The sequence below is a fragment of the Ochotona curzoniae genome, unplaced genomic scaffold (assembly GCF_017591425.1).
Source record: "Ochotona curzoniae isolate NIBS_2020 unplaced genomic scaffold, NIBS_Ocur_1.0 contig_1697, whole genome shotgun sequence".
Taxonomy (NCBI): domain Eukaryota; kingdom Metazoa; phylum Chordata; class Mammalia; order Lagomorpha; family Ochotonidae; genus Ochotona; species Ochotona curzoniae.
The window spans coordinates 32,641-48,814 of record NW_024465165.1 but is presented as its reverse complement, the minus strand read 5'-3'; the positions used below and the strand labels follow the sequence as shown (position 1 = coordinate 48,814).

General features: G+C 42.3%; 1 protein-coding gene across 1 annotated transcript in view; it reads right to left on the bottom strand.

Moving 5' to 3' along the window:
• Positions 1-1,850: 1,850 nt before the first annotated feature.
• LOC121148643 (potassium channel subfamily U member 1-like) overlaps positions 1,851-16,174 on the bottom strand; it is a 35,283-nt gene continuing 20,959 nt past the window's right edge. The window contains 4 exon segments of the mRNA XM_040968844.1: positions 1,851-2,271; positions 4,762-4,886; positions 6,670-6,864; positions 15,025-15,164. Coding sequence (XP_040824778.1) covers positions 1,851-2,271; positions 4,762-4,886; positions 6,670-6,864; positions 15,025-15,164 — 881 coding nt within the window.

Sequence of the window (16,174 nt, the reverse complement as noted above, 5' to 3'; positions counted from 1 at the left end):
TGTCATATCTAGTGACATATTATTTAACTTCATGGCTATGTAAATTTCTATTTTCTTTCTATTGTTGATTTATTATGACTTTTCATTTGAGGGGATGTACAGTAGCTATGAAATGGAGGCTGACATCCAGATTTGAGGATATGATGCAGTATGCATTTCTACTTCTAGATAAAGATGGACTCCTAATGAAACTGTTTACTATATCTTGACAATAGGATTCTGGAGTCTCTGCCATTGTCCATGCCCACAATGATGGACATATGACTGTGTATGAAGAACTACATTTTAGTAATGATACAGAGGCACTATTCAGTGGGGAGGGAGGAAATGGGGGCTGGGATAAGGGAAATACCAGGAGTCTATGGAACTATATCATAAATTAACAACAATAATAATAATAAAATGTAAAAAAATAAATAAAACTATTATATTTTCTGAAGTGATTGTTAATAATTAAATCTAGCTGTTATTTCATTTGGGGGCTTTTTTCTTTATTTTATTTGTATGTTTAGACATAAAATGTATAAAATTGCTATAGTAAAACAAAGCAGTTCAAATCTGTGTGCTACTAGTTTGGTGCAATGATTTGTACATTTTTAAACTAGAAATGTATGCATTGTCTCAAAATAAATTTAACTGAGGGTACTTTATTTGGCAACACTGTTGGTGACACAGTTTCTTCCTCTGTAAAACAGACATAATATCAAGTCAACAAAGATGTTGTCAAAATGTAGAAGCTATAAAGATGTTAAATAAAATGATTTATGAAAAATAGTTTATTATTTTCTTTCATCCCCCTTTTTACCTAGCACATATTTCAGGGAGCTTCAAAGCAAAAGAAGATAGAACAAACAAACAAGCAAAAACCTCACTGGAAACAAAATTGAAAGATATGTTTATTTCTCTGCAAAAATTTTTGGAATGCATGCATAGTTTTACGACAATAAATGTACAATAAACTTTTGAAGTGGTGTCCTCTAATGGAATATGGCTTCACCTATGAGAGGCTTATCATTATAAAAAAAACCAGCTTGGAGTAAGAACTTCTTTAATGCATTGAACTTTTAGTGTGTTAATCCAGTAATGCTGAGGTTAAGTGCCTGACCTGAAGATAGGGTGTACAGAGCGATGGAGTGGATTAATTTTGGATTGTGGAGATGGGGACATTTTTCCCACCTTTTTTCCCACTGACATCTCAACTCCTGAAGCAGACAAGTTGGAAGGTAGCCTCTTGTACTTGAGTTGATTTCACTTTGGCATCCGTGTCCCACAAGACTCAGCTATTCCTTGTTAAACACCTATTGGATGCTGGGCCTAAAGGTGGCTCGTGTTGATAGCTACATTACCAGTTCCCACCAACATTTCCCCATATGGCTTTTCTTGCATCCTACAGAAAGAGGTAGATTAAGAAAAAACATGGCATGGGAGTTGGGGGTTGGGTAGGAGTCATTGCTGGTGGTGAATACGTACTTGTCTATTATTTGCCTATTCTGGGATAGATAGTGTAAGATTCTCGAGTGTTTTTCGGACAGAGTTTGACCCTGTGTGCAAGGCCTTCTCATGTTTAACCTGATAACTTACCTTCCTTGGATCTGAGGAGCTGAGCTGGTGCTGCACACACTACTGTAAAAGCTGCTCCAGGTACCATACTTTCTGTTCAAGGAGGCACTGAGTGAGGCACTTTCCTTTGGGGGCATTGCATAATAAATTTCTTTATTTATCACATCAGACCCAATTGGGGAAGATCAGAACCACAAACTGAAAGGCATGAGCTCGGCAGCATTCTTATGGTCTCCTTTCAAAGACACGTGTGGTGGCGATGCCTGGGATCTACGCAGCAGGTTAGAGCACTAAGAGAGCATCAGTGGATCTAGTTGTACTTCGTAAACATTGTCTTCCAGGGTTTCCTGCCTCTGGCCCTTGTCAGCAGTTTGTGTGAGGCCTCCTAATTTTGACTGTGTTGGTGATAGCCTACTGGTTTGAGTTGGGCTTGCTTGCTGAGAGGTCGAATAGAAGCAAGTTCTGGGATCCAAACTGTTCCCTGGTGCGTAGGATGGTGGTGCTGTGCTCCTCTTCTCAGAGCTTATTGTGGGGGCAAAACTCAACTCTGTGTTCAACTCTGGTAGCACTGGCATTGTATCTATAATTTCATATTGACAGGACAAAGACACCTCCTCCCTTTCATAAAAGGCCATGCCAAAAGGGATAGCACAAAATACAAGATCCGAGGGGAGCAGCTTAAATTCGTTGGCTGGCCGGGTAATCACAAACCTGTAAGAAAAGCCAGAGAATTGTTAGCTTCTGAAGCTGCAGGGTTGGGTGGCTCCTGGTTCTGTGGCCAACCCAAGAGGCCAAGAGGCCATTTTGCTGGGCTGAAAGATGTGTGTGTGTGTGTGTGTGTGTGTGTGTGTGTGTGTGTGTGTGTTGCCTTGCTTCATTGATTCTTGATAAATAGTAAATCTCTATGGCACCCTGGGATAGGAGAGTCCCTGGAATTGGGATTAGGAGGCTGGCTTTCAACTCTGTCTCTGAATCCAGACACTTTTGGCCTTAGTCATGACTTTCCCCATAATTGGTGGGAGAAGTTAATCTATGGTACTTGCTTTTAAAACACACTCATGAATTTAACTGGCACACTGCTGGGCACTTAGTGATACTTTGTCTAACTGGAATATCACATGTATCCTCTATATTCTGTTCTTGGTTTAAGTGCATGATAACATAATGCATAAGCTGCCAGATTTCACATAGAATAACAGCCTGACTAATAAGAGTTGTGAAAAATGAATGTCAAGAACACTCAGAGACTAGACCTGCATTGGAAGACTGTAGGGAAGCAAGTTGCCTTAACTACTAACCAGGTATAAAGCACATTCTTCATTCATGTGAGATACATTAATCAAAAGCTCAATATTCGTGTCAGAACAGCCTTTCAGGCTCATCTTGCAGGACCTGCAGCCTGTGTTTCTCCCCTCCCATCTACAAGATCACATTAGGGATCCTTCTTTCTTCATGGAATAATCCAGCCACTAGGTCTCTTCCACTCCATCCTCTAGAACCCTATTCTGTCCTAAGCAAAACTCTCAGAAAGCATATACTCCCTAAAACATGGAAATGGCACTTGGGTTCCTGAAGTCTTCTCAGGTGTCAGGGATCTTCCTAAACTCATGGGAGATGGGTATTCAGAGAAAAAGCTGCCTATAGATTTCTGATTTTTTGAGCCAAAAGGGATCTATTTGTTTAAATTACATTTTCCATGAACCTGTTGAAGTACCCTTTTTTAAGCTGAACATTTTCCTAGGATTGTGTTCTATAGACCTCCTAGAGCTGTTGTGGATGGAGGAGAAACTTTAGAGCGGGAGGGAAGGTGGCAGGTAGAAAGAGAATGAAAGAATGAGTGGTGGATGTGGATGTCATTCCTGCTTCCCAGTGCTGCTTTCAAAACATCACTTCTCTTCCAGCCTCCCACTGACTGTCTTCATGAGTTCTGTAGAGCCTCAACACTCTCTCCAGATTCATCAGTGTCATCCATACTCATACAGGTTTATTGAGGTCTTTGAACTCAGAATGAATATTCTTTCAAACTCTAATGCCACTGTCATCTTATGCACCTGTAGTGTCTCTGTGGTTTCTAAGCCCACCATCTGGACCCATCTCTATATCATCTAGCATGCAATGATCTTTTTCTCTAAACCAGTTTCCTGCCCACATTCTGGGTGTCACAATTTACTGGCACTGTATCATCTCAACAATCTTAAGCTTCAATCAATCACTCTGACCACAGTTTCCCATCATCCTTCCTGAGTTATTGCCACACTCAAGAGTTCAACTACCCTTTCATTTCATCAGGATTTCCAATCCTCTCCCTTCACTTTATGGTCTAACGTTACTTCTCAAATCCCCAATAAGCCTCCTCTTCTGCCCCTTTCAGCACTCAGTCTAAGCCTCTATGTTTTTTTCTCAATTCTCTGTAATGTTTCTTCCCTCTTCTCTCTGAGCATTGGCTGAGAAATCCTGCTGCTAAATAAAAACTCTCACTAGCATGTTCCTTACACAGAGCCATAGCTGCTTTAACATCTTTGCTTTGCTTCCTTTTCTCTCTTATGAACAGAAACATGTTTTTTCTTTCCTATTCAAGACCATTTCACTGAGTAATTTGGCTTCCCTCTCCTTTCTCCGGCAACAGGTTCCACTGCTCCATTTCTATTCCATTAACTTTAACTTACTCTTCTTAGCCTTCTAGATGCTATCTCCACCATGAGAATCTTAATGAGAACATGCTTGATAATGCTCGTTTGAAATGCTTCTTTCCTTCTCGTCCCACCCCTTTCATCATTTACTCTTCATTTCACATTGTTATCACATTGATCTTAAAGAAAAAAAAATGAACACACCACTACCATGAATCATATGTGCCAGCGCAGTTGCTAGATAAAAAGCATCCTATGATCCAGCCAAGTCCAACAAGCCCAGAAGAATACAAGGGAGTCTTTACAATGCTGACAATGGCTTTTCAGGTTTAGAAATTTGCATGGACACTGATTAAAGTAATTGCAAAAGAATTCTGACTTAAGATTTTCTTCTCTTTTTTCTGTTTTCACTGGGAACAGGGACTCTACTGTGTTTTGCATTGCAGTTCTTGATGTTTGTAGCCTGTGCCATTATTATTAAATTTGCCTTTCTTGCAACTGTGGGCCTCAGGCCTTGAAGGAAATTAACCCTGGCTGCTACATTTGGCAACTTGACACACATTTTCCAAACTAGCATACTCCCCTTTTGTTCTCCGGATTACGCTCCTCATCTTCTATCATGCGGTATAAACCAACACACAGGATTCCAAGATTATCCAATGTGCCACAGAACAGTTGTCCAAAGGTTTCTCTTGGCTAAAGAAAGAAGATAAAAACAAATATCTGCTGGATACTTAAGGCTCGGTAATAACAAGCATCTACTAGCATGCCATTGGCATTTGCGAGAAGTTTGGGAGACAGCAAAACCGTATCTTGTAAAACTTTATGATGATCATATTAATTGGGAATGTAGTTAAGTTTATTATTAGGTTTGAAACTTAACCTCAGTGGTTAGGCTCATTATTCTGGTTCTTGCAAGAATTCCAAGCACATGTGGTGTGACGTGTGGTTGTTTTGGTAACTACTAAAAATTAACACATAAAAAAGGCTTGACAACTAATTTTTGGGGTACATGATAACTTGAGTTGGTAAGCATTCTCAAAGAGTCATGTTATTCCACTCTTACATGTCCTTGCTCAGGTTTTGTCCAACCAAACCACTGAGAACAGATAACAGGTTCAAAAGCAGAAGTTAATGAATCCAGTCAAATGAAAAGACAGTATTTGCTCAGTTCCGGTCTTCCTGAGATAAATAGAAAAGTGAGGATGGGAATCATGTGGGTATAAAGAGGAGGAGTCTGGTCTAATCTCCTATAACCTCTAATACAGTAGGAAGTTGTCGGCAGTAGTTTCCAGGGCATAGGTTCACTCACAAGTCAGCTGTCACTAAGGAACACAGGACCAGAGATAGAAAAAGACTGGATGATTCCAAGGGACTTGTTGGAGACTCTTTGTCCATGCACATATGCATATAACAAAGGATTTGCCATTTGTATTGGTAGCATATGTTGAGATGTACACTGGGAACAGAGGCTTGCAAGAGTGGGCTCCTTGTTAAGCTCTCCAGGTGATATACTACAGAGTAACAGAGTTTATTTCCTTGTAAAAACTTATTCTCAACAAGGAACAGCTTGGATCAGACTCCGGGTCAGATATCAGCAAATGGACCCCTGCTCAGGCATTGGTTGACAATTTAGCTTTAAGCGAGTTCCTGCTTCTCTGGGTTTCAGATTCTTACTTTTTTAAAGCAATCAGTAATACTGCCTGCCCTTTAAATCCTCAGACGATGTGAGAAAAACTATATTGGCACAAGGAAAAGATTTAGTAAATATTAGCATTGAAATTGTAATAAACTTCCTGGTGGGGGCACAAAGTCATTGGATGTCTTATGCTGTTGAATATATGAGATTCAGCCCTATATACATAACAGAGATTTATGTCTCAGAGTTCTGAATGATGGCATGTCCTCCAGGTTCAGGAATCTTGTATCATCCAATAAAGGATGGCAGAAGGGCAAGAAAGCATGGCAGGGTGTATGGTAGGGGTGGGAGGATAGAAATAAAGAACAGTGGAGAGAAAGAGAAAGGGGCCAAAGTCATTCATTAATTTTGGAATTCACTCCAGTGATAACTAATCCACTTTGAAGATTACAGCGTTGATCGGGTCCACAGAACAGAGTCCTCCATGACCCCTGGAAGATCCTACCCTTCAATATTATGAGTTTGGGAATTAAGTTTCCAAAAATGAACTTCAGAGACCTCATTCAAGCCATGTCATTTAGAATTCCTGAGGCTTCTGACTTACTTAGCTAGAAGGTGGGGATAATAGTGGCTGCTTTATTTGCCCCTTAGGATTGTTACAAATGTGAAGGGTGTTGATTGTAGGACTCTATGAAATAGAGTGAATTGTAAAACAGCCTATGTATTACTGATTACTTTTGTGTTAGAAGCTATCTAACACTTCAGAGAGGTTGGATCACCTTCAGAAACTCAAGAGAAGTGAGGAGATGGGAAACTTCATTGTGATAAGAGCATACTCACTTTAACAGATGACAGAATGTTTTGGTCTAAGGGCAGAAGCCCCAGCCTACACCGCAATCTTCCAGAGGAGAAAGTACTGCAGCTGTCAGTCATGTCACAGAATTTCTCCTTATCCAGATGTTGTTCCAGCTGGGAGCTTATCCCTCCTGTCACCAGCATCTGGAGTAATTCCAAGACGTGATAGTTGTAGAAGGCCTAGAAAGTAAGGAGAAGCTGTGATCACATCCCAAGGAGCTGATGTGTGAATGGTGGAGGAGGAAACGCTCGGAGAGTGAGTGGACATCACTGCTTGCAATGAATCTGATGGTGCAGAGCAGTGTTTATCATTCCCATCATCAGAGTCTAATCAAATATGGCAGTTCGGGTGGTATTCTGGATTAGGCAAAGTGAGGAAAACACTGACCTAGTTCCTGGTCTCCTCAAATCCACACTGTACAAGAGGGGTGTGGGTCATTAGGCTGCCACCAAGGATTCTTCCCTTCAAAACATGACCAGAGGGGCCTGGCGCCGTGGTCTATTGGCTAAAGTCCTCGCCTTGAACGCACCAGGATCCCATGTGGGCGCCGGTTCTAGTCCCGGCAGCTCCACTTCCCATCCAGCTCCCTACTTGTGGCCTGGGAAAGCAGTCAAGTATGGCCCAATGCTTTGGGACCCTGCACCCACGTGGGAGACCTGGAATGAAGTTCCTGGTACCTGGGTTCGGATTGGTGCAGCAATGGCGGTTGCGGTCACTTGGGGAATGAATTATCAGACAAAAGATCTTCCTCTCTGTCTCTCCTCCTCCCTGTATATCTGATTTTGTAATAAAAATAAATAAATCTTTAAAAAAAAACATGACCAGAGAAGAACTTTGGGCCCAGATGCCCTAATAATCATATATATGCAAACATATATACATATATAACATATTTATGCATCTCTATAAATGTACACATATTTAATGAGATCACCTTTACTACTATTTTCATTCATATTTGAGTGTTCCTGGTGTGAGTCTACATATATATGTAACATGGGTATGGTCCATTTGGGTTCAGGTACTGGCTCAGATATTATTAATGACTGGATTTAGCCCAATTCTTTTTGTATCTTTCAGAAGCGGCTAGGGAAGAAAAAGTACATGAATGGAGTTTTAGAATCAAATAATTTGCATCATAATGAAACCAGAAGGGGGCATGTAGGTCAATTTCTTATTGTGAAACACGTTTCACATTGAATAATCCTCCCCATTTTCACAAATTCCCTTTTCCCAGAATTCAAACCATAATGAATAGACAAGGCATTCATACACATTGCAAATGCCATGGTAGTATACCTATTTCTTCTTCTTTGACTAGTAAATATGTGGTGTTTTAAAAATGTTCACCCTCTGCCATATCTGAATTAGCTGTTTAGTCCAGTTAAAGTGAGAATTTCTCTGTTGTTACTGGTACAGTGTGGCTCATCTTCCCCAAACTCATGTAACTGTCTGAACAAATCCTCAAAACACAGGTAAACAAACAAACAAAATGCTCCTCAGAGGATGGATTTTGTCTCTTTAACATTCAAACCTTCACAGATGCATCGGATGCACAAATGTTTGGGTGACGTAAAAGTACTGATTGCAATGGTCATTGCTGTGTATGGTGAGCTAAACCTCAAGTTGTGGCACCAGCATCCCATGTGAGTGCAGGTTGGTGGCCTGGCTGCTCTACTTCTATCCATTTCTGTTTACAGTCTGAGAGAGAAGCAAATCATGGCCCAAATTCTTGGACCCCTGCACCCACGTGGGGCACCCAGGAAACTTTCCTGGCCACTGGCTTCAGATTTGTTTAACTCCATCTACTGCAGCCATTTGGGGAGTGAACTATTGGATGAAAGATCTCTGCCTCTTCTTCTCTCTACCTAATTCTGCCTTACAAAGGAAAACAGAATAAATCTTTAAAACAAACAAATAAACAAAAAGAATACTGATTACAGCAGGCAGGTGATTTCCATCAAATGTGCAAATCCTGCTTATAGAGGCAATGGGTACAAGTTCACCTAAGAAATAATATGAGAATATTTTCAACAGTTGAAAAAACATGGAGATAAAGAGAAGTTGATTTTGGTGGATTTTTTTAAATCCCTGTGTGTTCATCATTAACTCTTTCATGAAAAACAAAAAGAAAAAGAAAAAGGCTGGGATTTTAAAACTTGGCTGCCAAAAGCAACTCATCTTTCACTCTCAGCATCCACCAACTCTTAAAAATGCTCTTACCCAATTTATGTGAATTCAGAGACAATGAAAAGAACTTCGACACTAGTTTTCAGATGAAGATGCCCAATCCAATGATTAGTCCCACACCTCTGTCCCATCCTGCTATGCTGTTGCTTTGTTCTGCTTCAGAACCACTGAAAAGCACCTGCCAAGTCAACCGTGACATCCAGGAGAGCTCTGAGGTTGCAAATCCAGGGTTGGGCAACAATCCATTTTAGAAGCATGTGGCCATCACATAGAGTGATCAAGCCTGATACTGTTAGGGTAATTCTCTAATGATTAAAGAAAACCCGTAAATTCCAGGGCTATCCTGATGTCAGTGGCTCTAACCCAACATGTGTGTTACATATTTAACTTGGAGGCTTAGCTGTGGAACATGTCATTTCTTCAGCTTTGACATCAAAAGCATTGAGAGAATATATTAAGGAGAATAATGGGATTTGTGTGTCACCTTTGTTCTGGGAGCTCCTCTCCTTTTCTGATTATCCTGGCTTCCCTGGCACTGGCCTGTAGGAGCCTCTCTTTTTTTCTCCTTTTCCCTCCTCTCTCTCTCTCTCTTTCTCTCTCTCTTTTTTCTTTCTCAAGGATACCTGCAAGTGGAAATGCTCTTGCAATATGTTCAGATTCCTAAACTTGGACAGTTATTCTATAATGTAATCATGCTTGCTAGAGCTTGGACTTCCAGTATTAAAAATGCTGTAGCCTTAAGATCAAAAATTTGGGGGGACGGCACTACCCACTCATAGTGAACTGTTCAGCTCAGTGACCTAAGAAACAGCTGTGATGTGGGAGAACTTATCTCCTCATCAGAAAAGGAAAAATACTCCACATGCTCATGATTGTTTTTGAAACTCTTAGTGTACAGCCATCCAGGAGTCCTGTAAGGAGATCTGCCTACTTCATATTTAAATCTTTACAGAATTGAAATACCAGAGGATTAAGAGTGGGTCTAATTGATATAGTGTGTGTACATATTTGCTTTGCGCTGGAGTTTATGATAGACTAGCAGGGCGGTATTTGTTGTCAGCCACTGCTCATTGTATCAGGACATTCAGAGAGAAAGCACATCCAGTTATATTCAACCAAATATCATGGATCTATTGTGCTGATAAAGTTTTAAAAATTATGTAAAAATGTGGGCCTGGGGCAATAGCATAGTGGTTAAAGTCCTTGCCTTGGATGCGCTGGGATCCTATATGGGTGCTGGTTCTAATCCCAGCAGCCCTGCTTCCCATCTAGCTCCCTGCTTGTGGCCTGCGACAGCAGTTGAGGATGACCCAAATCTTTGGGACCCTGCACCTGTGTGGGAGACCCAGAAGAGCTCCTGGCTCCTGGGTTCAGATTGGCTCAACTACAGCCATTATGCTCACTTGGGGAGTGAAGCATCAGATGGAAGATCTTCCTCTCTGTCTCTCCTCTTCTCTGTATATTTGCCTTTCCAATAAAAATAAATAAGTCTTTAAAAATGTATAAAAATGTAACATAAAAACTCAGCATTTCCAAGCAGAACCAAGTTTAAACTCAACCCTGCTATGCCGTGCTACCTCTGGGAGGCACACATTTGTCTCCCATGAAGGGGAGGCAAAGCTGAACAAGCACTGTTTTCTGAGTTCACTGGGGAAGAAAGAGAACCTGGAAATACCATGTCAGGTATAGAGTTCACCAACATGGAAATGAAGGTGGTGCTCATACCTTGATAGGATTGGTCCCTTTCCAGAGGGAGCCTGCTTTGAGCACTGCTGATGCCAGCTTTGCTCCTCCGTGAAAGGAGAGCATAAAGGGAACAGGCCTGTTGAGACTGATATGGCCTCTGCCTCTTCAGCAACCAGCTACATGGCTCCTGTGGTGTCACACTGGGCAGCAGTCACAAGAATGAACCCTAGAGGACGCTCCTTGGGTATGGGATCTTTTTGGGTGAAAGAGACAGGCAAAATGGACTGGAATGACCAGCTCCTGCCTCAACCTACTTTCACAGGACTTCTGCCTGGAGAATGGATGCCTGTCTTAGAACAGAGTTCCAGGATGTTGTCTAGGTTACATCTCTCTCTTGGTGATGTATTTCAACTTAGAGAGAAACTGTCTTGAAAATATTTGCAAAAGAAAATTTTCTTCTAGTACAACCTTTTCCTGGCATATCAGAGAAAAGCAGAGTTGTTCTAACTGCAATGAATGTTATGGGAGCCACATATTTGTGTCTCTTCATCAGCCCTGAGCACTCTTGGTCATGGATTCCTTTAAGCAAGACTTGGAAAGCCCAGCATTGGAAGAAAGTTGGTGACTGAAGATAAATGTCCCCACGAGAGACATGTGGGTGACAATCATATGACTCAGGAATTCTTCACAGGTGAGTATGAAAACCAATGATTGACTTACAAGCAATGTATGACTAATGGCCTAACTGTCAACATCTATATAAGAGGCCGATGATGAGTGTTCTCCTAGCTGAATGGATAGGAGAATTCAGTGAGGCCATGTGTGCTGTGACCTTGGCACAATGTCAGTGCTTGAGCAATGTAATTACTCCTTCTATGGCAGATAGTACTGCTATTGTTGCTGATATAAGCTCAACTTATTATCTAAACTTTTTTGGAGAAAGTTTCATGAAGGTCTGTATCTGGGAAAGAATCAAGCATAAATTAGTGCTGGAGAAGAGGACCACTGCGCTCCCCAGTGATGAATGGCCTGTGCCAGCAATGAGACAAAACTTCTTGGGGAGATGGAGGTCTTTGCCTACCTCCCAGCTTCCAGCAATGTTGAGCATGCATGGCGAAGCAACCCGAGCATTTATGAACATATCCCAGAGCCACTCAGCCACTCTAGTTGTTTTATTAGGAAACAATCAGTATTCTCTTCTTGCTTGGGGTTGTTTCTAAATGATAAGACTGAGTGGGTGGAGGGGAAATTAGTCAAGATCAAATGATAGTCAGAAGAGTAATAATTGGAGACTTGGGCCTGCTCTTGTGTTCTTTCTTTCCATGTGGATGATATGGTAGGAAGGTCCATTCTTAAAAGGTCAAATAGAGGTGTTGGCACCATGTATACCAGGCTAAGCTCCTGCAAATGGAAGCCAGTTAATGCCCTGGGTTGCTTCGCTTCCAATCCAGCTCCCTGATTTTGGGCTAGGAAATCAGTGCAGGACAGCTCAAGTCCTCAGTCCTCTGCACCCACATGGGGAACCTGGAGGATTATCCTGGCTTCCAATTAGCTCAGCTCCAACCATTATGGCCATCTGGGGAGTGAACCAGCAGATGGAAGACCTCTGGCTTTCCTTCTCTCTTTCTCTAGAAAAAGTTAAATAAATCTTTCTAAAAACAATAGAAAGCACAAATAAATCCAGTAGAATATGCCTATAGCAAAAGGAACAGAATTAGGCAGAGCATTTACAGACTGTCAACAATGGTTGCTTCCATTCTTTGTTGCAGCAGCGTTAATGTGAATTCATTTTGCAGCATGATCCTTCACTTATGCTTGAGTAGCTAGAACAGAAGTCCAATGGCCTAGTGAGAGATTTAAAGGTCCTATTAGTGTCCTTAACAGGGATGCTGCCTTGTCCCTTGGGGGTTGCCATCCCCAAACTCTGCTTCAATTGACCAAGTGCCAGTGCTAACTCAGGCCCCCTACTAGGGTTTACTCAGCGCAAGCTGTTGATTCAATGTGAGGTATACCCACATATAACAACCTCTATGTCAGTCCACACTATGTGGTTGCTTTTCTGTCTTGCACATGTCGCCACAAGGCCTCAAATTGCAAAGACTTTATATGATTCATTTTGTTTTCCAGCTTAAACAAAACAAAACCTTTCACTGGGCAGACTGGGGAAGATGCAGCCCTGCTCGAACTGCCCGAGCCAGCAGAACCCTGAGTTGATGGGCAGGCTGAGGACAAAACAGCCATTCTCAGACCACCCTAACCAGTAGAGGGATGGGGAGCCTTGGGCCCAGTGCTGTAACCTCCTGCCGTAAGAGCAATGCTCTTTAGTCTAGGTGTTGTTTTATGGGCTGTTGTGTGGAGTGTGCTCATTTGTTTTCATTTCCATTCTTTCAGCAGGTATCTGTCCTTCCTGCCTGATTTGCTTCAGTATGTTCCCCTTTTAAGTTAGTGTCAAAAACCTTTCCCCCAATGCCATGGTGTTGGGAGATGGGAAGCAGAGCCATCTTCAGCAGACGAATGTCCTTATGCTGGGAGAGTACAAGTTTTCTTGGAGTGGGTGTCTGAGTAAAAGGTTGAGTTTGATATCGAGGCCCTCCCCTCTTTGTCTCTCTTACTCCCCCCCCACCTTTTTGCCTTCTTCCATGTTATGACCCAACACCAAGCCCTTAAATATCATGCCAAGTAGACATGGTGCCATGCGTTTGGACATCCCAGCTTCCAGGATGAGGAGGAAGGGATGCACGCAATCTCCTATTGTTTTATCAATTTCCCAGTCTCAGCTACAGCAACACTGCACAGACTGAAATGCTGCCCTTCTGCCCAACTCCAAATGAAATCTGTGACTTTGCTCTTGCCAGTGTGGGCAGGTCTGGTTTAATTAAGTCTTCAGCTTAATTTAAGGCATGAATCTGTCTGCCACTGAACAATCTAAAGAGAGCTGGGACCTTAAAACCATCTCATGCCAACAAGTTAAGATCACCTCAAGTCACCTTCTGCCTGACACAGCAGTCGTTAATTCCAGGCAAGCTAACTGACATATCAGGAACAGAAAATAGGATGGTGCAACAGGCTTTCTGTCAGAGCCACCTCCCCACCAAAGTCACCAAACCCTCTTCTCTCCAGCAGATCCCTTTCTGATGCAGTCTAGGTTGAGTCTTGTTTAACCCTTTAATAACTCTGAAGTAACTCTGGTAACTGGCTTGGTTAGTGCTAACTATACCTGAAGTACAGGATTCTGCATCTGAGAGCTCAGTGAGATCCATGATACCTCCAGCACAGCTGGGATGCATAGCACTCCTAACGAGTACCAGATGGCATTGATGTCCAAGGGATATTTGTATGCACCAGCTGTGTTCCTCTCACTTGTGTATGCTGTGCTCAAGGCGTGCCTTCAGCTTAAGAACAATGTTGTTTCTATATGGGGTTTCCAAACAACAATGAACTCATCGTCTTATGCTCGGTCCTTCGCAAACCTGAACACCTGTATATTGATGCTCAGCCATTTTGCAACCCTTTCCTCAAATCTGAGTAGGAGGAGAAAAGAGGATGTTCGTTTATAGGAGTTAAATGCAGTCATCCACAAATGGTTATATGTGTGTTATCTTGGGGTAGTCAAATCCAAAATCTTTGAATATCCTTGGCTTGCTGCCACCTCATTGCTTCTGCCTGGGGTATGTCTTGTGTGAGAGGTCTGCATGACCTGTATCAGGTCTTCTGATTTACAGCTTCATTCACAGGTAGCCTCTCCTGGCCATGTATTATAACCTACACCCTTTTGCCTCATCCCTACGACTCTCAACTAACATTTTCTTAGACCTGTGACTGCTTATTACTTAGGATGTTCTTGCCAAACTCCTCCACTTGGTGCAAACTCTACATGGTGGAGATGCATTCTTGTTTTATCACTACTCTAGACATCACACATTGTGCAGTGTAAAATTGCACTAGCCATTTGTAGGATGATGAGTTATGTCTGCTTATGGAAATCTTATCATGGATGAAGGTGTGTTTATTGCCTGAAGAAATGCTGAGAACAACTACGATGTTAAAGAAAAAATACATATGCCCGTTATATATTTGAATTAGCTCTGAACCCCAGGATTTCATGATGGCCAGTTTCAGTAGGTGCTGCCAGGGTGACGCTAGGCAGAGCAGAGAGAATATCATCCAGGCTGCAATACCAAAGGCCTGGTTGTTGATCCACAGTTGAAGTGGAAGGATCAGAACTCCTTCCTCATGGTTTTGGCTACTCTGGCTTCATGGGCATCAAGTTTTTCGTGTCAAAAATGTGAACTTTTTTTTATCTTTCCTTGCAGTCATGCATGGAGATGAGATGATGTGCATGAATAAGATTCAGCTTTGAAGTCAGGGAGGACTTGGAATGGTGAAGTACTGTTGTCTGCCCAGCTCTAACTTACCCAGTCACCCCTCGGCCTGGGACCCCTTTTGGACCCGACTACACTTACCGTGGCCAGGAGGGAGTCCAGGAAGTTGCCAGAAAAGACGGTTCCCACGGAAAAGGAAGTGCTAAGGAGCAGGTTGTTTTCTTTCAGGTTCCCCTCCAGCCCACCAAGTTGTTCGATAAAGTGGATGTTGGAAGGATTTTCTGCAAGGCAGATGGCAAAGAAGACACACATATTGAGAGGTTTAAAAATACAAGGACATCCACAAAACACAGGCTGATGTGGCCCCCTGGTCCAGGGACAGAGCCTCTTTGGGGTCTCTGTGGGATTGGCCCCCACTTGATGTCTCTGTGTGATTGACCCCCCACTTGGAGGCATTTTTTTCTTTTTATGCATTTTCCTCCCTTGAAATCATGCCTGCCCCACCTCCCGGCATCCGTCTGTCCTCTTAGGGACAGTTTGCCACAGCAGGTCCAAGTTGCTGCAGATCAATATTCTGGGTGCCCCATTGCTGTGAGGACGCTTTCAACATTTTGTGTGAAAATTGAATAAAATGGTAGTGATTTTGGTGCAGAACATTTGAAAATCAGGCACATTGCTTTTTTCAGAGTATACATTTTCCTTGACCATTTGATAGATCCCTTGTGTTGCTTGTCTTTCCAAACAAAGCAATTTGGGGACCAAAGGGAACATTGAGTAACTGTACTGGGGCAAAAGGCACAATAGAGGAACCTATGGTCATCCCAGCTGTAATCTTCTCACAATACAATGTCACAGATTTCCACATGTCTGCTGGGATTCCTAGAATTACTTGAGTCCAGATTGAACTGGAGCAGTACTTTGAACCACCTGGTGATCTTGTGACAATGCAAACTCTTAACTCATTCCATTTAGGGTGGGGTCTGGAAGTCCACATATCTAGCCAGCCCCAGAAGCTATTGATGCTCCTGATTCATGCTCTATATAGAGTAGCAAGGGTTTACAGAATCATTCTAATTGAGGCTAGTGCAATGACAGCTAAATTGTTCATTTCTTTTTTTCTATCTGTCTCCAGCCTGCAACTATTACTCCATACATGGTCTCTGCCATGAATAATACTGATCATTGTTAAAAGTGAGATTGGATGCATTGGCTGCTGCCTTCCTGAACTATTGCTTCAAAAATATTTGTCCAGGGAGAGAACAGCAGATGGAAAAGCATGCTTACTCTCCAT